The sequence below is a fragment of the Anomaloglossus baeobatrachus genome, chromosome 11, assembly GCF_048569485.1.
Source record: "Anomaloglossus baeobatrachus isolate aAnoBae1 chromosome 11, aAnoBae1.hap1, whole genome shotgun sequence".
Taxonomy (NCBI): Eukaryota; Metazoa; Chordata; class Amphibia; order Anura; family Aromobatidae; genus Anomaloglossus; species Anomaloglossus baeobatrachus.
In genome coordinates, this window is record NC_134363.1 from 32,797,679 (window position 1) to 32,823,437 (window position 25,759).

At 47.8% G+C, this 25,759-nt stretch overlaps 1 protein-coding gene across 2 annotated transcripts in view; it reads left to right on the plus strand.

The window, feature by feature from the left end:
• The window catches only part of LOC142256638 (guanylate-binding protein 6-like), a 33,646-nt gene extending 8,377 nt beyond the window's left edge, over nt 1–25,269 (plus strand). For both annotated transcript variants that reach the window (XM_075328434.1, XM_075328435.1), the window contains 10 exons: nt 7,611–7,822; nt 8,978–9,105; nt 9,961–10,070; nt 11,313–11,500; nt 11,769–12,005; nt 16,098–16,381; nt 18,463–18,675; nt 20,778–20,880; nt 23,516–23,709; nt 23,968–25,269. In XM_075328434.1, coding sequence (XP_075184549.1) covers nt 7,611–7,822; nt 8,978–9,105; nt 9,961–10,070; nt 11,313–11,500; nt 11,769–12,005; nt 16,098–16,381; nt 18,463–18,675; nt 20,778–20,880; nt 23,516–23,709; nt 23,968–24,093 — 1,795 coding nt within the window. In that variant the 3' untranslated portion in view covers nt 24,094–25,269. The remainder of the gene's footprint in view (nt 1–7,610; nt 7,823–8,977; nt 9,106–9,960; nt 10,071–11,312; nt 11,501–11,768; nt 12,006–16,097; nt 16,382–18,462; nt 18,676–20,777; nt 20,881–23,515; nt 23,710–23,967) is intronic.
• Nucleotides 25,270–25,759: the final 490 nt, after the last annotated feature.

Genomic DNA, 25,759 nt, shown 5'->3' on the forward strand with positions numbered 1-25,759 from the left:
GTAGAGCCTGAGACTTGTGAAGAAAGGCAGAGCCTGAGACTTGTGAAGAAAGGTAGAGCCTGAGACTTGTGAAGAAAGGCAAAGCCTCAGACTTGTGAAGAAAGGCAAAGCCTGAGACTTGTGAAGAAAGGCAAAGCCTCAGACTTGTGAAGAAAGGCAGAGCCTGAGACTTGTGAAGAAAGGCAGAGCCTGAGACTTGTGGAGAAAGGCAGAGCCTGAGACTTGTGGAGAAAGGCAGAGCCTGAGACTTGTGAAGAAAGGCAGAGCCTGAGACTTGTGAAGAAAGGCTGAGCCTGAGACTTGTGAGGAAAGGCAGAGCCCGAGACTTGTGAAGAAAGGCAGAGCCTGAGACTTGTGGAGAAAGGCAGAGCCTGAGACTTGTGAAGAAAGGCAGAGCCTGAGACTTGTGAAGAAAGGCAGAGCCTGAGACTTGTGAAGAAAGGCAGAGCCTGAGACTTGTGAAGAAAGGTAGAGCCTGAGACTTGTAAAGAAAGGCAGAGCCTGAGACCTGTGAAGAAAGGCAGAGCCTGAGACTTGTGAAGAAAGGCAAAGCCTGAGACTTGTGAAGAAAGCAAAGCCTGAGACTTGTGAAGAAAGGCAAAGCCTGAGACTTGTGAAGAAAGGCAAAGCCTGAGACTTGTGAAGAAAGGCAAAGCCTGAGACTTGTGAAGAAAGGCAAAGCCTGAGACTTGTGAAGAAAGGCAAAGCCTGAGACTTGTGAAGAAAGGCAGAGCCTGAGGCTTGTGAAGAAAGGCAGAGCCTGAGACTTGTGAAGAAAGGCAAAGCCTGAGACTTGTGGAGAAAGGCAGAGCCTGAGACTAGTGAAGAAAGACAAAGCCTGAGACTTGTGAAGAAAGACAGAGCCTGAGGCTTGTGAAGAAGGGCAGAGCCTGAGACTTGTGAAGAAAGGCAGAGCCTGAGACTTGTGAAGAAAGGTAGAGCCCGAGACTTGTGAAGAAAGGCAAAGCCTGAGACTTGTGAAGAAAGGCAAAGCTTGAGACTTGTGAAGAAAGGCAGAGCCTGAGACTTGTGAAGAAAGGCAGAGCCTGAGACTTGTGAAGAAAGGCAGAGCCTGAGACTTGTGAAGAAAGACAAAGCCTGAGACTTGTGAAGAAAGGCAGAGCCCGAGACTTGTGAAGAAAGAGAGCCTGAGACTTGTGAAGAAAGGCAAAGCCTGAGACTTGTGAAGAAAGACAGAGCCTGAGACTTGTGAAGAAAGACAGAGCCTGAGACTTGTGAAGAAAGGCAGAGCCTGAGACTTGTGAAGAAAGGCAGAGCCTGAGACTTGTGAAGAAAGGCAAAGCCTGAGACTTGTGGAGAAAGGCAGAGCCTGAGACTAGTGAAGAAAGAAAAAGCCTGAGACTTGTGAAGAAATACAGAGCCTGAGGCTTGTGAAGAAGGGCAGAGCCTGAGACTTGTGAAGAAAGGCAAAGCCTGAGACTTGTGAAGAAGGGCAGAGCCTGAGACTTGTGAAGAAAGGCAGAGCCTGAGACTTGTGAAGAAAGGCAGAGCCTGAGACTTGTGAAGAAAGGCAAAGCCTGAGACTTGTGAAGAAAGGCAGAGCCTGAGACTTGTGAAGAAAGGTAGAGCCTGAGACTTGTGAAGAGAGGCAGAGCCTGAGACTTGTGAAGAAAGGCAGAGCCTGAGACTTGTGAAGAAAGGCAGAGCCTGAGACTTGTGAAGAAAGGCAGAGCCTGAGACTTGTGAAGAAAGACAGAGCCTGAGACTTGTGGAGAAAGGCAGAGCCCAAGACTTGTGAAGAAACGTAGAGCCTGAGACTTGTGAAGAAAGGCAGAGCCCGAGACTTGTGAAGAAAGGCAGAGCCCGAGACTTGTGAAGAAAGGCAGAGCCTGAGACTCGTGAAGAAAGGCAGAGTGTGAGACTTGTGAAGAAAGGCAGAGCCCGAGACTTGTGAAGAAAGGCAGAGCCTGAGACTTGTGAAGAAAGGCAGAGCCTGAGACTTGTGAAGAAAGGCAGAGCCTGAGACTTGTGGAGAAAGGCAGAGCCTGAGACTTGTGGAGAAAGGCAGAGCCTGAGACTTGTGAAGAAAGGCAGAGCCTGAGACTTGTGAAGAAAGGTAAAGCCTGAGACTTGTGAAGAGAGGCAGAGCCTGAGACTTGTGAAGAAAGGCAGAGCCTGAGACTTGTGAAGAAAGGCAGAGCCTGAGACTTGTGAAGAAAGGCAGAGCCTGAGACTTGTGAAGAAAGACAGAGCCTGAGACTTGTGGAGAAAGGCAGAGCCCAAGACTTGTGAAGAAACGTAGAGCCTGAGACTTGTGAAGAAAGGCAGAGCCTGAGACTTGTGAAGAAAGGCAGAGCCTGAGACTTGTGAAGAAAGGCAGAGCCTGAGACTTGTGAAGAAAGGCAGAGCCTGAGACTTGTGAAGAAACGTAGAGCCTGAGACTTGTGAAGAAAGGCAGAGCCTGAGACTTGTGAAGAAAGGCAGAGCCTGAGACTTGTGAAGAAAGGTAGAGCCCGAGACTTGTGAAGAAAGACGGAGCCTGAGACTTGTGAAGAAAGACAGAGCCTGAGACTTGTGAAGAAAGGCAAAGCCTGAGACTTGTGAAGAAAGGCAGAGCCTGAGACTTGTGAAGAAAGGCAAAGCCTGAGACTTGTGAAGAAAGGCAAAGCCTGAGACTTGTGAAGAAAGGCAAAGCCTGAGACTTGTGAAGAAAGACAAAGCCTGAGACTTGTGAAGAAAGGCAGAGCCTGAGACTTGTGGAGAAAGGCAGAGCATGAGACTTGTGAAGAAAGACAGAGCCCGAGACTTGTGAAGAAAGGCAAAGCCTGAGACTTGTGAAGAAAGGCAGAGCCTGAGACTTGTGAGGAAAGGCAGAGCCTGAGACTTGTGAAGAAAGGCAGAGCCTGAGACTTGTGAAGAAAGGCAAAGCCTGAGACTTGTGAAGATAGGTAGAGCCTGAGACTTGTGAAGAAAGACAGAGCCTGAGACTTGTGAAGAAAGGTAGAGCCTTAGACTTGTGAAGAAAGGCAGAGCCTGAGACTCGTGAAGAAAGGCAAAGCCTGAGACTCGTGAAGAAAGGCAGAGCCTGAGACTTGTGAAGAAAGGCAGAGCCTGAGACTTGTGAAGAAAGGTAGAGCCCGAGACTTGTGAAGAAAGACAGAGCCTGAGACTTGTGAAGAAAGGCAGAGCCTGAGACTTGTGAAGAAAGGCAGAGCCTGAGACTTGTGAAGAAAGGTAGAGCCTGAGATTTGTGAAGAAAGGCAGAGCCTGAGACTTGTGAAGAAAGGTAGAGCCTGAGACTTGTGAAGAAAGGTAGAGCCCGAGACTTGTGAAGAAAGACAGAGCCTGAGACTTGTGAAGAAAGACAGAGCCTGAGACTTGTGAAGAAAGGCAAAGCCTGAGACTTGTGAAGAAAGGCAGAGCCTGAGACTTGTGAAGAAAGACAGAGCCTGAGACTTGTGAAGAAAGGCAAAGCCTGAGACTTGTGAAGAAAGGCAGAGCCTGAGACTTGTGAAGAAAGGCAGAGCCTGAGACTTGTGAAGAAAGGCAGAGCCTGAGACTTGTGAAGAAAAGCAGAGCCTGAGACTTGGGAAGAAAGGCAGAGCCTGAGACTTGTGAAGAAAGGCAGAGCCTGAGACTTGTGAAGAAAGGCAGAGCCCGAGACTTGTGAAGAAAGGCAAAGCCTGAGACTTGTGAAGAAAGGTAGAGCCCGAGACTTGTGAAGAAAGACAGAGCCTGAGACTTGTGAAGAAAGGCAGAGCCTGAGACTTGTGAAGAAAGGTAGAGCCTGAGACTTGTGAAGAAAGGCAGAGCCTGAGACTTGTGAAGAAAGGCAAAGCCTGAGACTTGTGAAGAAAGGTAGAGCCTTAGACTTGTGAAGAAAGTCAGAGCCTGAGACTCGTGAAGAAAGGCAAAGCCTGAGACTCGTGAAGAAAGGCAGAGCCTGAGACTTGTGAAGAAAGGCAGAGCCTGAGACTTGTGAAGAAAGGTAGAGCCCGAGACTTGTGAAGAAAGACAGAGCCTGAGACTTGTGAAGAAAGGCAGAGCCTGAGACTTGTGAAGAAAGGCAGAGCCTGAGATTTGTGAAGAAAGGCAGAGCCTGAGACTTGTGAAGAAAGGTAGAGCCTGAGACTTGTGAAGAAAGGTAGAGCCCGAGACTTGTGAAGAAAGACAGAGCCTGAGACTTGTGAAGAAAGACAGAGCCTGAGACTTGTGAAGAAAGGCAAAGCCTGAGACTTGTGAAGAAAGGCAGAGCCTGAGACTTGTGAAGAAAGGCAGAGCCTGAGACTTGTGAAGAAAGGCAGAGCCTGAGACTTGTGAAAAAGCAGAGCCTGAGACTTGGGAAGAAAGGCAGAGCCTGAGACTTGTGAAGAAAGGCAGAGCCTGAGACTTGTGAAGAAATGCAGAGCCTGAGACTTGTGAAGAAAAGCAGAGCCTGAGACTTGGGAAGAAAGGCAGAGCCTGAGACTTGTGAAGAAAGGCAGAGCCTGAGACTTGTGAAGAAGGGCAGAGCCTGAGACTTGTGAAGAAAGGCAAAGCCTGAGACTTGTGAAGAAAGGCAGAGCCTGAGACTTGTGAAGAAAGGCAAAGCCTGAGACTTGTGAAGAAAGGCAAAGCCTGAGACTTGGGAAGAAAGGCAGAGCCTGAGACTTGGGAAGAAAGGCAGAGCCTGAGACTTGTGAAGAAAAGCAGAGCCTGAGACTTGGGAAGAAAGGCAGAGCCTGAGACTTGTGAAGAAAGGCAGAGCCTGAGACTTGTGAAGAAAGGCAGAGCCCGAGACTTGTGAAGAAAGGTAGAGCCCGAGACTTGTGAAGAAAGACAAAGCCTGAGACTTGTGAAGAAAGGTAGAGCCTGAGACTTGGGAAGAAAGGCAGAGCCTGAGACTTGTGAAGAAAGACAGAGCCTGAGACTTGTGAAGAAAGGTAGAGCCTGAGACTTGTGAAGAAAGGCAGAGCCTGAGACTTGTGAAGAAAAGCAGAGCCTGAGACTTGGGAAGAAAGGCAGAGCCTGAGACTTGTGAAGAAAGGCAGAGCCTGAGACTTGTGAAGAAGGGCAGAGCCTGAGACTTGTGAAGAAAGGCAAAGCCTGAGACTTGTGAAGAAAGGCAGAGCCTGAGACTTGTGAAGAAAGGCAAAGCCTGAGACTTGTGAAGAAAGGCAAAGCCTGAGACTTGGGAAGAAAGGCAGAGCCTGAGACTTGGGAAGAAAGGCAGAGCCTGAGACTTGTGAAGAAAAGCAGAGCCTGAGACTTGGGAAGAAAGGCAGAGCCTGAGACTTGTGAAGAAAGGCAGAGCCTGAGACTTGTGAAGAAAGGCAGAGCCCGAGACTTGTGAAGAAAGGTAGAGCCCGAGACTTGTGAAGAAAGACAAAGCCTGAGACTTGTGAAGAAAGGTAGAGCCTGAGACTTGGGAAGAAAGGCAGAGCCTGAGACTTGTGAAGAAAGACAGAGCCTGAGACTTGTGAAGAAAGGTAGAGCCTGAGACTTGTGAAGAAAGGCAGAGCCTGAGACTTGTGAAGAAAAGCAGAGCCTGAGACTTGGGAAGAAAGGCAGAGCCTGAGACTTGTGAAGAAAGGCAGAGCCTGAGACTTGTGAAGAAGGGCAGAGCCTGAGACTTGTGAAGAAAGGCAAAGCCTGAGACTTGTGAAGAAAGGCAGAGCCTGAGACTTGTGAAGAAAGGCAGAGCCTGAGACTTGGGAAGAAAGGCAGAGCCTGAGACTTGTGAAGAAAGGCAGAGCCTGAGACTTGTGAAGAAAGGCAGAGCCTGAGACTTGGGAAGAAAGGCAGAGCCTGAGACTTGGGAAGAAAGGCAAAGCCTGAGACTTGTGAAGAAAGGCAGAGCCTGAGACTTGTAAAGAAAGGCAGAGCCTGAGACTTGGGAAGGAAGGCAGAGCCTGAGACTTGTGAAGAAAGGCAAAGCCTGAGACTTGTGAAGAAAGACAGAGCCTGAGACTTGTGAAGAAAGGCAGAGCCTGAGACTTGTGGAGAAAGGCAGAGCCTGAGACTTGTGAAGAAAGGCAGAGCCTGAGACTTGTGAAGAAAGGCAGAGCCTGAGACTTGTGAAGAAAGGCAGAGCCTGAGACTTGTGAAGAAAGGCAGAGCCTGAGACTTGTGAAGAAAAGCAGAGCCTGAGACTTGTGAAGAAAGGCAGAGCCTGAGACTTGTGAAGAAAGGCAGAGCCTGAGACTTGTGAAGAAAGGCAGAGCCTGAGACTTGTGAAGAAAAGCAGAGCCTGAGACTTGGGAAGAAAGGCAGAGCCTGAGACTTGTGAAGAAAGGCAGAGCCTGAGACTTGTGAAGAAGGGCAGAGCCTGAGACTTGTGAAGAAAGGCAAAGCCTGAGACTTGTGAAGAAAGGCAGAGCCTGAGACTTGTGAAGAAAGGCAGAGCCTGAGACTTGGGAAGAAAGGCAGAGCCTGAGACTTGTGAAGAAAGGCAGAGCCTGAGACTTGTGAAGAAAGGCAGAGCCTGAGACTTGGGAAGAAAGGCAGAGCCTGAGACTTGGGAAGAAAGGCAAAGCCTGAGACTTGTGAAGAAAGGCAGAGCCTGAGACTTGTAAAGAAAGGCAGAGCCTGAGACTTGGGAAGGAAGGCAGAGCCTGAGACTTGTGAAGAAAGGCAAAGCCTGAGACTTGTGAAGAAAGACAGAGCCTGAGACTTGTGAAGAAAGGCAGAGCCTGAGACTTGTGAAGAAAGGCAGAGCCTGAGACTTGTGAAGAAAGGCAGAGCCTGAGACTTGTGAAGAAAGGCAGAGCCTGAGACTTGTGAAGAAAGGCAGAGCCTGAGACTTGTGAAGAAAGGCAGAGCCTGAGACTTGTGAAGAAAGGCAGAGCCTGAGACTTGTGAAGAAAGGCAGAGCCTGAGACTTGTGAAGAAAGGCAGAGCCTGAGACTTGTGAAGAAAGGCAGAGCCTGAGACTTGTGAAGAAAGACAAAGCCTGAGACTTGTAAAGAAAGGCAGAGCCTGAGACTTGGGAAGAAAGACAGAGCCTGAGACTTGTGAAGAAAGGCAGAGCCTGAGACTTGTGAAGAAAGGTAGAGCCTGAGACCTGTGAAGAAAGGCAGAGCCTGAGACTTGTGAAGAAAGGCAAAGCCTGAGACTTGTGAAGAAAGGCAGAGCCTGAGACTTGTGAAGAAAGACAGAGCCTGAGACTTGTGAAGAAAGGCAGAGCCTGAGACTTGTGAAGAAAGGCAGAGCCTGAGACTTGTGAAGAAAGGCAGAGCCTGAGACTTGGAAAGAAGACGTAGGAGCCGATCAGAGGACCAGCTGTGGCAGGAGAGGGCTTAAGAGGGCCGAAGAAAGGGGAATATAAGATTTTTTTCAACATTTTTCATGATTTCTGTCAGAATCCAATCGTGTGGAAAAGTATTAATGTCCTGGCTCATTTTGACCTAACCTGTCGAATTCAAATTTTGCTCATTTTTGAACAGATTCGCAAAAATTGGGGCAGATTTACCAAAATTGTCTCTTAGGGAAACCATCATTGATGCCCATAGCAACCAATCGCAGCACAGCTTTCATTTTTGCACAGCAGCTTTAGAAATGAAAGCTGTGCTGTGATTGGTTGCTATGAGCCACAAATACAGTATATATTGATAAATCTGACCCCATTGAGTTACTAACAAATCACTCTTCCTCCTTTATCTCTTCTTCAGCGCCTCAGACAAGACGCTAAAAATGCCGGCGGCGTGGTCCATGCCGCTACCAGTGTGCCTGATCGAAAATGAAGGGACTAATCTGGTGGTCAATAGAGAGGCCATGAATATCCTCTTAAAAATCTCTGAACCTGTGATTGTGGTGGCCATTGTAGGAAAATATAGGACGGGAAAATCGTTTTTGATGAACCGGCTGGTTGGATGTAACAGTGGTGAGTAATTCCCTGGGCGTTTCCTGCAGTACCACACGCAGCCTACAGAGAAGAGGTGCGCTGTTTCTGTCAAAAAGTAGCCTTAAAGGCTAAGGACATCTATAACATGGAGAAAGATATCTTACACATTTTTCTTCTTTTAGGATTTTCTCTCTCAGTAATATAGGTTGGATGTGAGCTCTATGTGTCTCTCCCAGTAATATAAACTGGATTTCATCTCTATGTGTTTCTCCCAGTAATATAGGCTGGATGTGAGCTCTGTGTGTCTCTCCCAGTAATATAGGCTGGATGTGAGCTTTGTGTGTCTCTCCCAGTAATATAGGCTGGATGTGAGCTCTGTGTGTCTCTCCCAGTAATATAGGCTGGATGTGAGCTCTGTGTGTCTCTCCCAGTAATATAGGCTGGATGTGAGCTCTGTGTGTCTCCCCAGTAATATAGGCTGGATGTGAGCTTTGTGTGTCTCTCCCAGTAATATAGGCTGGATGTGAGCTCTGTGTGTCTCTCCCAGTAATATAGGCTGGATGTGAGCTCTGTGTGTCTCTCACAGTAATATAGGCTGGATGTGAGCTCTGTGTGTCTCTCCCAGTAATATAGGCTGGATGTGAGCTCTGTGTGTCTCTCCCAGTAATATAGGCTGGATGTGAGCTCTGTGTGTCTCTCCCAGTAATATAGGCTGGATGTGAGCTCTGTGTGTCTCTCCCAGTAATATAGGCTGGATGTGAGCTCTGTGTGTCTCTCCCAGTAATATAGGCTGGATGTGAGCTCTGTGTGTTTCTCCCAGTAATATAGGCTGGATGTGAGCTCTGTGTGTCTCTCCCAGTAATATAGGATGGATGTGAGCTCTGTGTGTCTCTCCCAGTCCATCATAGATTTGTGTACAATCCCCTCCCTCCTGCTATCTGTAACACTGAGAGGAGGAAGGCGATAGCAGAGATGTCAGGAGCAGGAGCTCTGAGGGACCTGCAACATTTCAAACCAAGTGTCTGCAAAAAAACGGAGATGGGTCCAATTTTCCGCCGAGGTTTCCGTACAACAACGATATTCCCATACACAGCTCAGCTGAGGTTGGCTTCTTCTAGCCCAGGATTATGGGAGAACATCACTGAATGCATAGAAATAATTGGCATTTCTGTATCTATCATTTAATGCTTTTAGGTTTTCCTCTGGGATCCAGTATCCAATCCAAAACTAAAGGGATCTGGATGTGGTGTGTTCCTCACCCACGCAAACCTGGACATGTCCTGGTCTTGTTGGATACAGAGGGACTAGGAGATGTGGAGAAGGTAACATTTTGCTTACTGCAAATATCTGTATCTCTGTTATGCTAAGATATGGGGAGTTGTTTTTATGGACCTCTTACTTTACTTACACCTATAACATGGGGGGGGGGGTTACTGATGAAGTTCCCCCCTTACAGAACGGCTGTTTTATATGGTGAAAAGCAATAGCGCAACATGGGACATAGCATAATGCTGAGAAATCCAGCCGTCCTTTGGTTACTGGGCGTTGAATCTTTGTGCCCCTCCCTTTTCCAGAGGAAATGTATTGCTGGCAAACAAAGGTTGGGAAACCGGCAATAGGGGTTACCAAGCCCTTGTGTTTTGAGTGACAAAGCCCTGTACCAAAATGAGGGGTTGAATTTTAACTTTGCTGTTGATTCCATAAGAGCACAGTTGCCAACTTTCCCTGAACAACCAGAAGTCTCACGGGAGAAGAGTCCAACTCCTGGAAGAGTTGGAAAATCTCCCAGGTGACAACAGTCTCCCCGAAACAATTGGAAATTAGCCATTTCGTAAGGTGGGGGATGGACTGAGTCTGGTTGGGGTTGGCAAATGGGCACAATTGGGAGGGGTATCAGTAGAGAGGACATGGCGATGGGTCAAATTTTCAGCAGCTCACAAAGTGCATCACAAAGTGCATCACAAAGTGTAAGTCCTGCAAAAGTTGGTAAGTGTTTTATGGCCCTCATATTGGGAAGATCCATTACTCCAATAGTGGAGAGCCATTGACAGGCAACAGATCTCGTTATGGTGGACTTGGACCATATGGACGCTCATTCTTCTCAATGGCCACCATGCATTACAACATTCAACTGCGGAAGCTGATATGTAAGACACAATGTCCTTTCTCTTCTGCAGGGAGACAGCAAAAATGATGCCTGGATCTTCTCCCTGACTGTTCTCCTAAGCAGCGCTCTGGTGTATAACAGTATGGGGACCATCGACCAACAAGCAATCGAGCAACTGCAGTATCCTATACTGAGAATAAGAGCTGATGATGATTCGGATGGTGGGAGAGCTTCTTACAGACTCATCTGGTGGTTGCTTCTCTCTCGGAGAACAAAAAGGATCGGCAGTCCAATATTGGGCATGCCCGATCCTTCATTATCTGTTCAGGAAGAGTTGGAAGGCCACCATACACAATGGACTGACATCCAAGAGGGGTTAGCAGAAGTTAGTCTAATGTAAATGGCCACCTTAAGATGTAAGGTTCCTTTCTGTGTCGAAAGGAACCTAGGAGTGCTGGGGACTAAGAATAGGTAAAATTGGGTCTGAAACCTTAGCAAAAGATTAGCAAGTTTTACCAATTACAAAGGCACCCAGATTTTGGGGTTCATGATCGATCAGTATTCCCTCCCTTGCTTTACCCAAGCTGATCACATATTGACCCCGCGCAATCAGACATAACCTTGCAGAAAGTGTTCAATTCTTCTGCAGCGCCTCCGGAGGCGAAAATGAAGTACTACATAGTAGCCATTCAAATCAATAGGTAGTTTGTATACTGGAGGACAGGACTGAGACGCTCCTTGTGGTTAGGAGAGGACGCTCCTGCAGAGAGGATTTCCCTAATACGGTGTATAGGTGTCACGATTCCTATGTGCAGAACATTCTGTATTGTTCTCCTTTGCTCTCCTGTAGAGCTGGTATATGTTGCTTATGGTGCAGAGCGTTTTGCAGGATGAATGCTCTGCTGGTTTCACGCTGATCCTGGAAGATGGTCACACAGATGCTTCTTTTTCCCGGTGATTGCTCTGCTTCATTAGGGAGCGTGTTAGCTCAGGATGCCACCTGTTTACAGTTGTGCTGTTGGCTCCCGTGGTGCTCAGTGTTCAGATCTTGGTCTCTCGACTCCAGACTGTGCTTGACCCGTCTCTGCCTGTCCTCCCCTGTTTCTGTTGTGACTTCCCGGCTTCTGACCTTGGACTTCCTCCTGACCATGTCCTTGTCTGCTCCCTGTATTTTCTACATACTCTCCTGGATCCCTGACCTTCGGCTTGTATCCTGACCTCGTCTCTGTCTGCCCCCCGTGTACTGTCATGTCTTCCTGGTTTATGGTCTTGTCCTGTCTGACTGCCTCTCCATTTACTGCATGCAATTTGTGTCTAGCGCCACCTAGTGACAGTCATTATAATAGGTTTCGTAAACTGGACAACCCCTTTAAGAGTGCACTTGATATGAACAACAATTTCCTTATCGAGATAATCGTACAGCTATGTAACTCAGCTAACAGAAATAATAAAGACAAAGTCCACTAATAGCAAAGACGGCACCGAGGATGAGAAGGAGTTGTTACCATCATTTACCTGGTGCGTCCGAGACTTCTGCCTGGACCTGGAGAGGGACGGCAAGGACATAACAGAGGATGAATATCTGATGATGGCGCTAGAGCTCAAATCAGGTAATCACAATTGCACTTGACAACCCCCTTAAAATGAGTAAAGAGGGCAACTAATATTGTTCTACGACTAGAAGGTCCTCCAGGCTTTATTGGATACAGATCAGCAATTTCTGTGTTTGAAATATGTGAAAAGGGATGGCTGACTGATCATTTTAATATCGGAGTCAATCCCCCCCTTTTGTACCTAAAACATTAATTTTAGCAATAATTATATGTAATGACAGGGACGAAGGAACTTGCCGTATTAATTTTCACTTTCGCATTATAGGCCCAAATTTTAAAAACTACAATCTCCCTCGTGAGTGCATCCTAAACTTTTTCCGCTCTCACAAGTGCTTTGTGTTTGACCGTCCAACCTCTAAGAAAAACCTGCAACGTCTGGATGAAGTGAAGGAGAAAGAGCTGGAAAAGGAGTTTGTGGAACAGGCGGCCAAATTCTACCACCACATAATGAAGAGCTGCAGCGTTAAAGTGCTGACGGGTGGAATCACGGTCACTGGGAAACGTAAGCGCCGCCAAAAAGTGCCATCATTGGACTGACCTACTATATAGTTATAGAAAACATATCTTTATGGATCAGAACCATTGCTCTTCAGAACAATTTTATTGATAATTGAATCACTTTACAATTCAAAAGGGTTTTTTAGCTTGTAAGTGAGAAACCTGGAAGGTGTTTCTAAATTAGAATTGTCTCTCCAGTAAAGGAGACAAACTCTAGCACAGCGCCACCTATTGGAAGTAGCGATCCTAAAAGTCACAAGTGGATTTTCAACAATCCTTTGAAATATGACTCAGGATATATAAGCCAGATCAGAATCCCAATTTGCAGACACGGTGTTTCGGGGTGCTTGCCCCTCGTCAGTGCAAAGTATGGGGGTGTCTGATCTGGCTCATGAGAAAGCTATGTGGGGACCACGGGGGAACACTATTCTCCTTAAGGAGACTTTGCAAGCCAGTCTGGCTGCCAGGTAAGGGGACTTATAGCTGCAATGCCCCTCTGGGAAATATTCAAATTGTCTCTCCAGTAAAGGAGACAAACTCTAGCACAGCGCCACCTATTGGAAGTAGCGATCCTAAAAGTCACAAGTGGATTTTCAACAATCCTTTGAAATATGACTCAGGATATATAAGCCAGATCAGAATCCCAATTTGCAGACACGGTGTTTCGGGGTGCTTGCCCCTCGTCAGTGCAAAGTATGGGGGTGATTAGGTGATCCAAAATGGCAACAAATAAGTATTGTAATGCAGTGCTAAATATTCCTGACTCGATCCACGGGTAGCATCTATTATACAAGTGCCTGCACAATTCCAGCCATATATGTTTAACTCTGAATTGCTGCAGCGTTTTGGAAAAAGACAGTTTAAAGCCTCATGACATCCTCAGGCTCACAGACTGCGCTCATGTCCTCCTCACTACCACAGACTGCGCTCATGTCCTCCTCACTACCATAGATTGCGCTCATGTCCTCCTCACTACCACAGATTGCGCTCATGTCCTCCTCACTACCACAGATTGCGCTCATGTCCTCCTCACTACCACAGATTGCGCTCATGTCCTCCTCACTACCACAGATTGCGCTCATGTCCTCCTCACTACCACAGACTGCGCTCATGTCCTCCTCACTACCACAGACTGCGCTCATGTCCTCCTCACTACCACAGATTGCGCTCATGTCCTCCTCACTACCACAGATTGCGCTCATGTCCTCCTCACTACCACAGACTGCGCTCATGTCCTCCTCACTACCACAGATTGCGCTCATGTCCTCCTCACTACCACAGATTGCACTCATGTCCTCCTCACTACCACAGATTGCGCTCATGTCCTCCTCACTACCACAGACTGCGCTCATGTCCTCCTCACTACCACAGACTGCGCTCATGTCCTCCTCACTACCACAGATTGCGCTCATGTCCTCCTCACTACCACAGATTGCGCTCATGTCCTCCTCACTACCACAGACTGCGCTCATGTCCTCCTCACTACCACAGATTGCGCTCATGTCCTCCTCACTACCACAGATTGCGCTCATGTCTTCCTCACTACCACAGATTGCGCTCATGTCTTCCTCACTACCACAGATTGCGCTCATGTCCTCCTCACTACCACAGATTGTGCTCATGTCCTCCTCACTACCACAGATTGCGCTCATGTCCTCCTCACTACCACAGATTGCGGTCATGCCCTCCTCACTACCACAGATTGCGCTCATGTCCTCCTCACTACCACAGATTGCGCTCATGCCCTCCTCAGGCTCACAGATTGCGCTCATGTCCTCCTCACTACCACAGATTGCGCTCATGTCCTCCTCACTACCACAGATTGCGGTCATGCCCTCCTCACTACCACAGATTGCGCTCATGTCCTCCTCACTACCACAGATTGCGCTCATGCCCTCCTCAGGCTCACAGATTGCGCTCATGCCCTCCTCAGGCTCACAGATTGCGCTCATGCCCTCCTCAGTCTCACAGATTGCGTTCATGCCCTCCTCAGTCTCACAGATTGCGCTCATGCTCTCCTCAGGCTCACAGATTGTGCTCATGCTCTCCTCAGGCTCACAGACTGCGCTCATACCCTCCTCAGGCTCACTGACTGTGCTCATACCCTCCTCAGGCTCACAGACTGCGCTCATGCCCTCCTCAGGCTCACAGACTGCGCTCATGCCCTCCTCACTCCCACAGATTGCGCTCATGCTCTCTTCAGGCTCACAGATTGCGCTCATGCTCTCCTCAGGCTCACAGACTGCGCTCATACCCTCCTCAGGCTCACAGACTGCTGTCACGTCCCCACCGGAGCCCGCTCCTGCGACTTTTGCTCCGATCGCCAGACGACGCCATATTCCCACCATGGATAGTGCTGGTGATGGGAGAGGAGTTGGTGCCCGTGGCTCTGCGGAGCACAGGCTACGCTCATCCACTAGGCTGGGTTTCCCTGGAACCTGCAGTACCACTGGCTGACTGTAGGTGGCCTGTGTGTCTTCCAGCTGAAGCTGCCAACATTCACCTGCAGCCAATGGGAAGACACCACACCGTTCTTATTCCCCCTCCTGTCACATGACCACTACCAGAGATAGTTCTGTACTGCTGGCTCATGTGCTGTTTGTATGTTGATTCCTGTGCGCTGACCTTTGCTTGTTTTTTGACTACCCTCCTGCCTGTCATTTTTGTACCTTGCTGCCAGTTCTGGATTTGACCTCTGCTTTGTCTCCTCACTACGCCCTTGCCTGCCGATTCGGTTCCTGTTTTGCATCTCCTTGTTTTTGACCCTGCCTGACGACCACGGACTACAGTCTACCGCAGGTAGCGATCTCTGAGGCTCTGCGTAATTCCAAATCCCTGTATAGGGGTTAAAGGGTTACAGAGTTCTTGGGGTCCTGCTTTGTGAGCGGCTTTTCTCTAGACTCCCCTTACAGCCAGTCTGAGTTTGTGGCTCAAATCAGGCATTACATCTGCGCTCAAGCCCTCCTCAAGCTCACAGACTGCGCTCATGCCCTCCTCAGGCTCACAGACTGCGCTCATGCCTTCCTCAGGCTCACAGACTGCGCTCATGCCCTCCTCAGGCTCACAGATTGCGCTCATGCTCTCCTCAGGCTCACAGATTGCGCTCATGCTCTCCTCAGACTCATAGACTGCGCTCATGCTCTCCTCATGCTCACAGGCTGCGCTCATGCTTTCCTCAGGCTCACAGATTGTGCTCATGCCTTCCTCAGGCTCACAGATTGCACTCATGCTCTCCTCAGGCTCACAAACTGCGCTTATGCTCTCCTCAGGCTCACAGACTGCGCTCATGCTCTCCTCAGGCTCACAGACTGCACTCATGCTCTCCTCAGGCTCACAGGCTGCACTCATGCTCTCCTCAGGCTCACAGGCTGCACTCATGCTCTCCTCAGGCTCACAGATTGTGCTCATGCCTTCCTCAGGCTCACAGATTGCACTCATGCTCTCCTCAGGCTCACAGACTGCGCTCATGCCCTCCTCAGGCTCACAGATCGCGCTCATGCTCTCCTCAGGCTCGCAGATTGCGCTCATGCTCTCCTCAGGCTCACAGACTGTGCTCATACCCTCCTCAGGCGCACAAACTGCGCTCATGCCCTCCTCTGGCTCACAGACTGCGCTCATGCTGTCCTCAGGCTCACAGATTGCGCTCATGCCCTCCTCACTCACACAGACTGCACTCATGTCCTCCTCAGGCTCACAGATCACGCGCATGCTCTCTTTAGGCTCACATATCACACTCATGTCCTCCTCAGGCTCACAGATCACGCTCATGCTCTCTTTAGGCTCACATATCGCACTCATGTCCTCCTCAGGCTCACAGATTGCGCTCATGTCCTCCTCAGGCTCACGGATTGCCCTCATCCTCTCCTTAGGCTCAAAGAATGTGCTCATGCTCTCCTCAGGCTCACAGATTGCCCTCATGCTCTCCTTAGGCTCATAGAATGTGCTCATGCCCTCCTCTGTCTCACAAATTGAGCTCATGCCCTTCTTAAGCTCACAGACTGCACTCATGCCCTTGTTGCTGAGCAAAATCTGTAGCATCTGCACATGAAGCTCTACAGCAGGACATCCCCATTAATGCTTCGCTTTTCCTCCTTAGTGTTGGGTAAGCTTGCATCCATGTACGTGGACACTATTCAGAGCGGGTCGGTACCTTGCATGGAGAATGCAGTTCTGGCTTTGTCAGAGATTGAAAACAATGCAGCTTTACAAGACGCACTGTCCACTTACGAATCTGAGATGGAAAAGCAAGTCCCGAAGTTTCCAACATTGACTGAGTATGAGTTTCTGAACATGCACATGAAAAGCAAGGATAAGGCCGATCAAGTCTTCATGAAGCGGTCACTCAATGATAAGAGTCAGAAATATCAACAAGAACTAAAGGTCAGATATCCAGCCTTACATGGCTACATAGTATGGTTGAGAAAAAGACACATGTCAATAATGCGAAACCACGGGATAGGGAAAGGATAAAGGGTGGGGGTGTCGGTACATCCACAGTGCATGGACGATCTTCCATAAAAAAGCAAGTTTTTCATTCCTAATCTATTCCACAGATTAATAATTCTCATGGTAAAGAAACAGGAGGAGTACCCACTTGTTTCCTCTGGAGACTGAACCTGTCTTTATCCAGATGGAAGGAGTTCCTTCTTGTCTTCTCTGGAGATTCGTCATGTCTCTCTCCAGATGGAAGGAGTGCCCTCTTGTATTCTCTGGAGATTTGGCCTGTCTTTTTCCAGATGGAAGGAGTGCCCTCTTGTCTTCTGAGATTCTGAGATTCTTGTCTTCTGAGATTTAAACTGTCTTTCTCCAGACGAAAGGAGTGCCCTCTTGTATTCTCTGGAGATTCGACATGTCTTTCTCCAGATGGAAGGAGTACCCTCTTGTATTCTCTGGAGATCTGACATATCTTTCACTTGATGGAAGCAGTGCCCTCTTGTATTCTCTGGAGATCTGACATATCTTTCACTTGATGGAAGGAGTGCCCTCTTGTATTCTCTGGAGATCTGACATATCTTTCACTTGATGGAAGGAGTGCCCTCTTGTCTTCTCTGGAGATCCACATATCCTCCTGATGGACGGAGTACCCTCTGGTATTCTCTGGAGATTCAACCTTTCTTTCTCCAGAGGGAAGGAGTCTCCTCTTGACTCCTCTTGAGATTCGACCTGTCTTTCTCCAAATGGAAGGAGTGACCTCTTGTCTTCTCTGGAGATTCGACCTGTCTTTCTCCAGATGGAAGGAGTGCCCTCTTGCCTTCTCTGGAAACTCAACCTGTCTTACTCCAAACAGAAGGAGTGCCCTCTTGTATTCTCTGGAGATTCAACCTGTCTTTCTGCAAATAGAAGGAGTGCAGTCTTTTCTCCTCTGGAGATTCAACCTGTCTTTCTCCAGATGGAAGGAGTGCCCTCTTCTCTTTTCTGGAGATTTGACGTGTCTTTCTTCAGATGGAAGGCGTGTCCTCTTGTCTTCTCTAGAGATTTGACTTGTCTTTCTCCAGATGGAAGGCGTGTCCTCTTGGCTTCTCTGGAAAATCAACCTGTCTTTCTCCAGATGGAAGGAGTGTCCTCTTGTCTTTTTTGGAGATTTGACGTGTCTTTCTTCAGATGGAAGGCGTGTCCTCTTGTCTTCTCTGGAGATTTGACTTGTCTTTCTCCAGATGGAAGGCGTGTCCTCTTGGCTTCTCTGGAAAATCAACCTGTCTTTCTCCAGATGGAAGGAGTGCCCTCTTCTCTTCTCTGGAGATTTGACTTGTCTTTCTCCAGATGGAAGGCATGCTCTCTTGTCTTCTCTTAAGATTCAACCTGTATTTCTCTAAACAGAAGGAGTGTCCTCTTGTATCCTCTGGAGATTAAACCTGTCCTTCTACAAACTGAGGGAGCACTCTCTTCTCTTTTGAGGGGGTTTACATGAAACAGCTTTTTAACATATGTTTTGCATAGGCCATTTATGTTCTTGAACAACTTAGCCAAGTTGTCCTTTCGATATCTGTTCTCAAGACTAATTAATTTAATAAGTTTAATCTTTCCTCAAAAATAGAGATAAGCGAACCCAAACTGTAAGCTTCGGGGTTCGTACCAAACACGGGCTTTACAAAAATCAGTGTCCGAGTTCCGGTGCTGTACGTATGCTGACCACTCGATCGAGCATCGGAGTGCTCGGGTACGCTCGGTGCACATTCAGATTCTTCTGTGTCAGTGACTCTCCTAGTTTTAGTCCCCATATGGTGCTTGCAATATATTAGAGCCCAGATGCATCACTTTACATTTATCCACATCCACTTTGCAAATGATCTATGTTTCTTCAAGGGGATTTTAGATGTGTCTGTCCGCTTGATCCACACATGTAAAAAGACAAAGCAGCATGAATGTTGGTTAAGGGGGTTACCTTACATGAATAGTTTTGCCCCCACATATAGAGACATATCCCATTCCAGGTGTAATTGCCTTTTCGATTTTACCAACAGATTCAGATTTGCAATAAGAGACGTGAATTTATGAAAAGAAATGAAGAGAAATCAATAGAAGTGTCTACCAATCTTCTCAAGAGCCTTAGCCTGACCATGCAGAACGGGCTCATGCAGGGGCGTTACACCCGGCCGGGAGGCCACGAGCTTTTCTTGTTCGAAAAGGCGAAATTCCTGGAAAGGTATCAGAGAATGCCAGGAAAGGGAGTAAAGGTAATCCTTATATTGTCAAGATCTCCACAAAAGGGATCCGATTTTAGGTTGAGCAGGGATGAGCAAATAGAATTTGTGTTCAATTTTCTCAGCAAATTCGAGCAATGATTCAATTCATGCAAAACTCTCAAAAATATGTCCAGCAGAAGATTGCAATAGCCAGAGAAGGCTCACATGACCTCTGAAGTGGTCGCACAGCTTATCCATAATGCCCTGCAGCTTTCAGATCACATGGTATAGTGCAGCTAATTAGGAGGAAATATTAGAGTCTGTATAAAAGCCAAGGCAGGGAATGCAGCAGCTTATTTATAGTGAATCTGGGTAGCGAGAGGATGTCACAGGTCAAGATCAGGGGAGAAAAGCACGGAATAAATATTTCAGATGGCGTGTGACAACAATGAAGTAAAAAACGGCTTTTTTTGAAGTCACTTTCACATTACTAAGGTTGTGATGATCTTAAAGAGATTCATTAGTAGTAACTCGCGTCTTTCCAGGGAAATTGGTGGCACTCTTCTCAGCTCTGCTGCAGGTGATTGATAGGTTTCTCTCTTGCGTGTACATAGGGAGAGACTGGGGAAGCTCATGCAGCAGTGCTACGAAGAGCCGGCCAGAGGTGGAGTGGAGCAGGACTAGTCTTCTTTCCCGCTATGGTCCTTGGCCGCATCTTCAAAGTATATTCTCTCGGCAATGCCAGACCTTTTCAGAAAAGAATATATCTAGCTGTAATCAAAGCTCTTTGAGAGAATTATTGGGAATAGTTATGGTCCATGTAGTCAAAAGGAGCCTCTGTAGACCCTGTCAATGGCAAGGGGTAACCATGAATTGGTGCTCGCCATTAGCCTTCTCAGCTTTAAACCCAACAACCTCTCAAATGATCCATATATCTACCCAGACTAAGGCGGGCTTTGCACGTTGCGACATCGCAAGCCGATGCTGCGATGTCGCACGCGATAGTCCCCGCCCCCGTCGCAGGTACGATATCGTGTGATAGCTGGCGTAGCAAAAATTATCGCTACGCCAGCTTTACATGCACTCATCTGCCCTGCGACCGTCGCTCTGGCCGGCGACCCGCCTCCTTCCTAAGGGGGCGGGTCGTGCGGCGTCATAGTGACGTCACACGGCAGGCGGCCAATAGTGGCGGAGGGGCGGAGATGAGCAGGATGTAAACATCCCGCCCACCTCCTTCCTTCCGCATTGCAGCCGGCGGCAGGTAAGGAGATGTTCCTCGCTCCTGCAGCTTCACACACAGCGATGTGTGGTGCCGCAGGAGCGAGGAACAACATCGTACCTGTCGCTCCCCCGGCATTATGGAAATGTCAGAGGCTGCAACGATGATACGATAACGCCGCTTTTGCGCTCGTTCATCGTATCATCTAGGATTTACACACTACGACATTGCAAGTGACGCCGGATGTGCGTCACTTTCGATTTGACCCCACCGACATTGCACCTGCGATGTCGTAGTGTGCAAAGCCGCCCTAAGATTCTAGAAGGAGTCACAATCTAGATTGAGGTAGCCAATATGTCAGATGACACAACCTACTTAATGGTTGGTGTTCACACTTATGGTTGCGCCAATATATTCCCGTTTGTCCTTCACCTCTGATGAGCCACAATAGGTGAAGATATTGGAATATACCTTGATCAGCACTATAGAGAAGAGAGGGCCAAACACTTCACATGGACCTCTTGTCGTTAGCCCCGCTCTCCAAAATTTGTGACAACTCACAGTGCCTCTTTGAGAAGGAGGGTTACTCCTACATCTGGGTCCAGCCTTTCCTCAACCAGGGCTTTAGTTTTTCACTTTTCACAATTATATTGTATATTTGTGTGATGGTACAATGCCTTAGGCAAGAAAGTGTTGCTAAATTTTAATTTTTGTTAATGGGGTTGTGCTTGTTTCCCTTCACAGAGCCATAGTGTAGGACTATACAATTCTGCCTTGAAGGCAATCAGTGCATAAGGAATGTTTCTGTTCCCCTTGAACCCAATAATACATCTTACAGCTTTCACTAATCCCATTGAAGTCTATGGCTCGGATTGGTACAATCAGGGGTGAGGTTGACTTTATGGAGTAACATTTTATGAATTTCTTCTCTCAGTCTCATGAGGTGCTGACAAAATTCATGCTTGAAAACAAGAACATTGAAGAAGCCATCCAGCAGCTCGAGGAGAATGTCGTCCAGGCAGAGAAAAAGCTAGCAGGTAGAGGGGTGGTCTACACTTAGATGGTTGGATGGATGGATGGATGGATGGATGGCTGGATGGGAGGATAGATGGCTGGATGGATAGATGGCTGGATGGATAGATGGCTGGATGGATAGATGGCTGGATGGATAGATGGCTGGATGGATGGATGCTTAGATGCATGGATGAATGGATGGATAGATGGCTGGATGGATGGATGGATGATAGATAGCTGGATGGGAGGATAGATGGCTGGATGGATAGATAGATGGATGGATGGATGCTTGGATGGATGGCTGGATGAATGGATGGATGGATGGCTGGATGGATAGATGGCTGGATGGATGACTGGATGGGAGGATAGATGGCTCGATGGGAGGATAGATGGCTGGATGGATAAAAGTAGAAGCAACACCAACAGAAATGTGGGTGCCAAACTTCACAAGCAAGAACCGTTCCACCAATTTCGAAATAAGTTAATGGAGGAAGAAAAGCAGAAACAACTTGTGTTTCTAGTTGGCCATAATGGTGACGTTTCGGTTCATGACAAGAACCTTTTTCAATCAATATACAAGTACATGTGCAATGAAGTCCACGGTGTCATGTTGGTACAGATTCTGAGTAGCGCGCATGTACACGCATGCGCCGATACAACGTTATATCCAGCACAGTCTGCAAAAGACATGTATGCCCTTTCACATATTTAGCCCTTCGGAAGGAGACACCACTCTCCAACAATTAATAGTGCAATATCACAGCACAATAGAGAAAAAGGAATTGTGTCTCCATTCAAGAAGGTATATTATTTACTATAATAATTATAAAGAGAAACCATTAGAGAGGATTTACATAACACCCCATTTTTATACTATTGGGTCAAATCCAAACATTATAAGATAGCCCCCTATTTTCTGTGGCTGGCATACCAATGACCACCGAATAGAAGGGGAGATGTGATTCCAATTACGGACACAATTCTATACCCATAGTCTAAATTGGGGATTACTGGCCAACCAGCACAATGTGACACTGGAACATATATAGGGGTGCAACTGTGACGCCCCTGGCCTATCAGGTCATCACAGGATACTGCGCAAATTGCCCTTTTGTCCAGTATTCCAAATCCCTCGTGTTTCTGAGTCCCTATCTTAATAGTGTTGCCTCCAACAGCAAATCATATCCTAGATACACCCTGCACCACACCCACCAGACACCCCAGTGGACGGCTTGAGTGGCTTAGAGTCTCCCACCTGGGCGGTCAGGGAGGGGAGGTGAGGAGTGTAGTCAGTCGGAGTGTAGGGAGTGAGAGGAGGTCTGGAGAGGTGGCTCCTCGAGAAGCTGTCTAGGTTGCAGACGGTGGTCTGGGCCTAGAGGAGTCGGACCCCTGGTCGCAGGGGATTGTGGAAAGGTGTTTGGACCTGTCGAGGAGGACAGCTGGCAGCCTAGCACTATCACCAGTCTGGAACCGAAGGCACAACGGGGTACACGGACCCTAGGTCGGGGAGCAGCTTCAAGCAACCCGACAATTCACCTGAGGAGAACAGGGCCTTTATGATCTGTTCCCACCCGCTCCAGAATCGGGGCATTAGCACAACGAGGGGGATAGGACTTTCCAATCCAAAACGGTCCAGAAAATCCCAAGCGTGAGCCCTGAGAGCAGGCTCCCACACCTAGCCACAGTGGGGAGCGGGGCCCGGCAAGTTCCATACTACTGGGCCACCACGTTGAAGTTAAACTTAGTGCCAGGAGGCAGGTCACGGACCACCACCAGGCAACACTATAAGGGACGGGACACGGCCAAGCTCCCCTCAGCAGCAGCGGCACCCGGAAAACTTGGTTTACCCAGTTGTCAGTGTCTGGTTATTGACTGAGTGAGTACGAGAGTGACCCCTGCATCCCACGGCACCCCCACACCGAGTCCCGGGGCATCCTCTCTACACGTGGAGGGCTTCGACACCTTGCTGCCCCACTTCATCACCCCGGGTACTCCCAACGGTAGCGGCGGTACTCCCCAAATTACCGTACACCACGGGTGGCGTCACGAACTATATATATCAACTCCCCTGTAAATACCCCCTTCATTTGAGTTGCCGCACGACCCCCGGGTCCGGAGACCCTCGAGCTACAGCAAACCCGGATCCGAGCAGCTTGGCTGCTTCCACGGGGGCGGTACACAACCTCATAACCTCAGAAAGCCCAATTTAGAACGTAAAGAGGTGAGGAATTAAAACTGATAAATTGACCAACAACTGTAAAAAGGTAGATAAAGTAGCACAAAAATAAATGTATTGCAATGTAATAATTATAAAGAGATACCATTAGAGAGGATTTACCTAACACCCCATTTTTATACTATTGGGCCAAATCCAAACATTACAAGATAGCCCCCTATTATCTGGGGTTGACAAACCAATGACCACCAGATACAAGGGGAGATGTGGATCCAATTACGGACACAATTCTATACCTATAGTCTGAATTAGGGACTATGGGCCAAACAGCGCAACCTGATACTGAAACATGCATAGGGGTGTAACCTCAGAACCTCAGCAAGCAAAATTATTGAACTTTTTGTGTAGATTTTAACTGAAAAAAAAAATGGATGATGGCAGAAACTTCCTCCTAATCTTTCTCATTTCATCACCTCCTCCAGAGTCCCAGATCAAGGCCATGTTAGCACAACAGGATAGGGCATTGGTGGAGAAGAGATCCAGAAACTTGGAGCAGTCCATGAAACGGCAGACGGCGAACCACCAGCAGTTCATAAACTCCCTGAATGACAAGATGGAGCGGAACAGAAGACAGATGGTTCAAGAAAACCAGAGACAAATAAATCAGAAGCTGCAGGTACCTGACCAACACCCAGAATCAGCACTGATCCATTGGGAATCCGGTTGTGGGTTACAGTCTACAGGATTTACTGTCAATATAGTTTCAGCCAAAAATGCCCAAAGTGGTCGTTACTGGGAGTTTTGGGGGCTGCTGTGGGATATAATTTTGAATTCTAAACATTAATAAGTAGGACTAAGTCATGAGAGGTTTTTATCTGAGCACAATGTGATGAGATTGATTATTTTATCCAACTTTTGCTTTTAATATTTTTAGGCGCATCAGTCGACATTGAATTCAACGCATCAGCAGGCTCTGGATCAACTTCAGAGGACGATCGAGGACCTAAGAAGACAGAATCAGTCCGGTGGAGGAGGAGGAGGAGGATGTATTCTGAGTTAACGCCAACGTTACAACTGGACCATTTACTTGAAACAAAGGACCTCACGAGACTCAGAGGGAAAGTGTCATTGGGGCTCATCATCACCAGGTCATACACGGAAATCACAGGTCAAAACTCCGAAATGGGCCCCGTCCTTCACTGAGAACCACAAGCAAACCCACTACCCTTTTTTATTATTATTAGTTAACCCTTTAACAACCAGAATTTATTGACCAACCAATATTTTTTTCTTTTATTTTTGCGCATTTCCATGTTATTTTACACTGATGTAACTTTATATATTATTGTCTAGAGCGTTCATAGCATTTAGTGTCTACAATATGCCAAAGTAAGCCATTTTTGACATATTTAATACTTTTTATTGTTAGATTTTCGAATTATACTTTTCCCTTCATGTATTATTTGCACAAAAAAAAAATATTTCCATTTTTTGTTGTTGTTGTGTTTCTTTTTATTTTTCGGGGGAGGAAGTGGGTAATTATTATTTTTTTTTATTATATTTTCGTCATTCTTTTTCTGTATATTTAGGCTATGTGCGCACTAGAAATGTGAAGTTTCTCAAGAAAATTTCTTGAGAAACTTCTGGGAGTGGAAGATTTCCGCACCTGCGGAAAAATCCGCGGCAAAAACGCATGCGGATTTGCCGCGGATTTGCCGCGGACTTGCCGCGGATTTACCGCGGATTTACCGCGGGTTGCTCCCTGCGGTTTTGCAATAAATAATATAGATAATCGATAGACAGATAAGGCTGCTTTCACACCTCCGGCTTGAGCTCTGCGGCTCAATCCGGCTGTGCAAGCTATGCAACGGATGCGGTGAAAACACCGCATCCTTTGCATAAGTTTTTCCCATGCGGCCCGTCCGTTTTTTGCAGCTTGCGGCATGCTACTGAGCATGCGCAGTGGCAAAAACCGCATGCGGCGGCCGGATGCGTTCTTTGTCGCATCGCGCCGCATCCGGCCGCCATAGGCATGCATTGAAAAATGTGCCGCATCGGCCGAATGCGGCGCGATGCGGTTTTTTTTGCCGCACGAAAAAACGTGCTAGGCAACGTTCCATCCGGCCGCCGCATTGGCTAAATCTGCCGCATGCGGGAAAAACCGGATGGAACGCAAGGCCTTGCGGCACAATGCGGCACTAATTAAAGTCTATGCAGAAAAAACGCAACCGGCAGCAAAAAAAAAAGCCGATTCCATGCGCTCTGCCTGCAGCTCCTGCCATAGACAGAGCAGGGGCTGCAGGCAAAGCGCACGGAAGAAGTGACATGTCACTTCTTAGAACGCAGCGCTTCGGCAGAAGCCGAAGCGCTGCGCTCTAAAACGCCACGTGCGCACGGCCCCTGCACAATCTCCATAGACTGTGCAGGGGACGCAGGACGCATGCAGTTACGCTGCACTACAAAGCGCAGCGTAACTGCATGTATTTACGCAACGTGCGCACATAGCCTAAAGGGTGCTTAGCCTTGTATTTAGCTATAAAATAAATAAATAATTAAAAAAAAAACGACGTGAGGTCCCCCCATCTTTTGTAGCCAGCTAGGGTAAAGCAGACGGCTGCAGCCTGCAGACCACAGCTGGCAGCTTCACCTTGGCTGGTAATCCAAAATAGAGGGCACCCCACGCTGTTATTTTACATTAAATAAATAATTTAAAACAAAAAACGTGG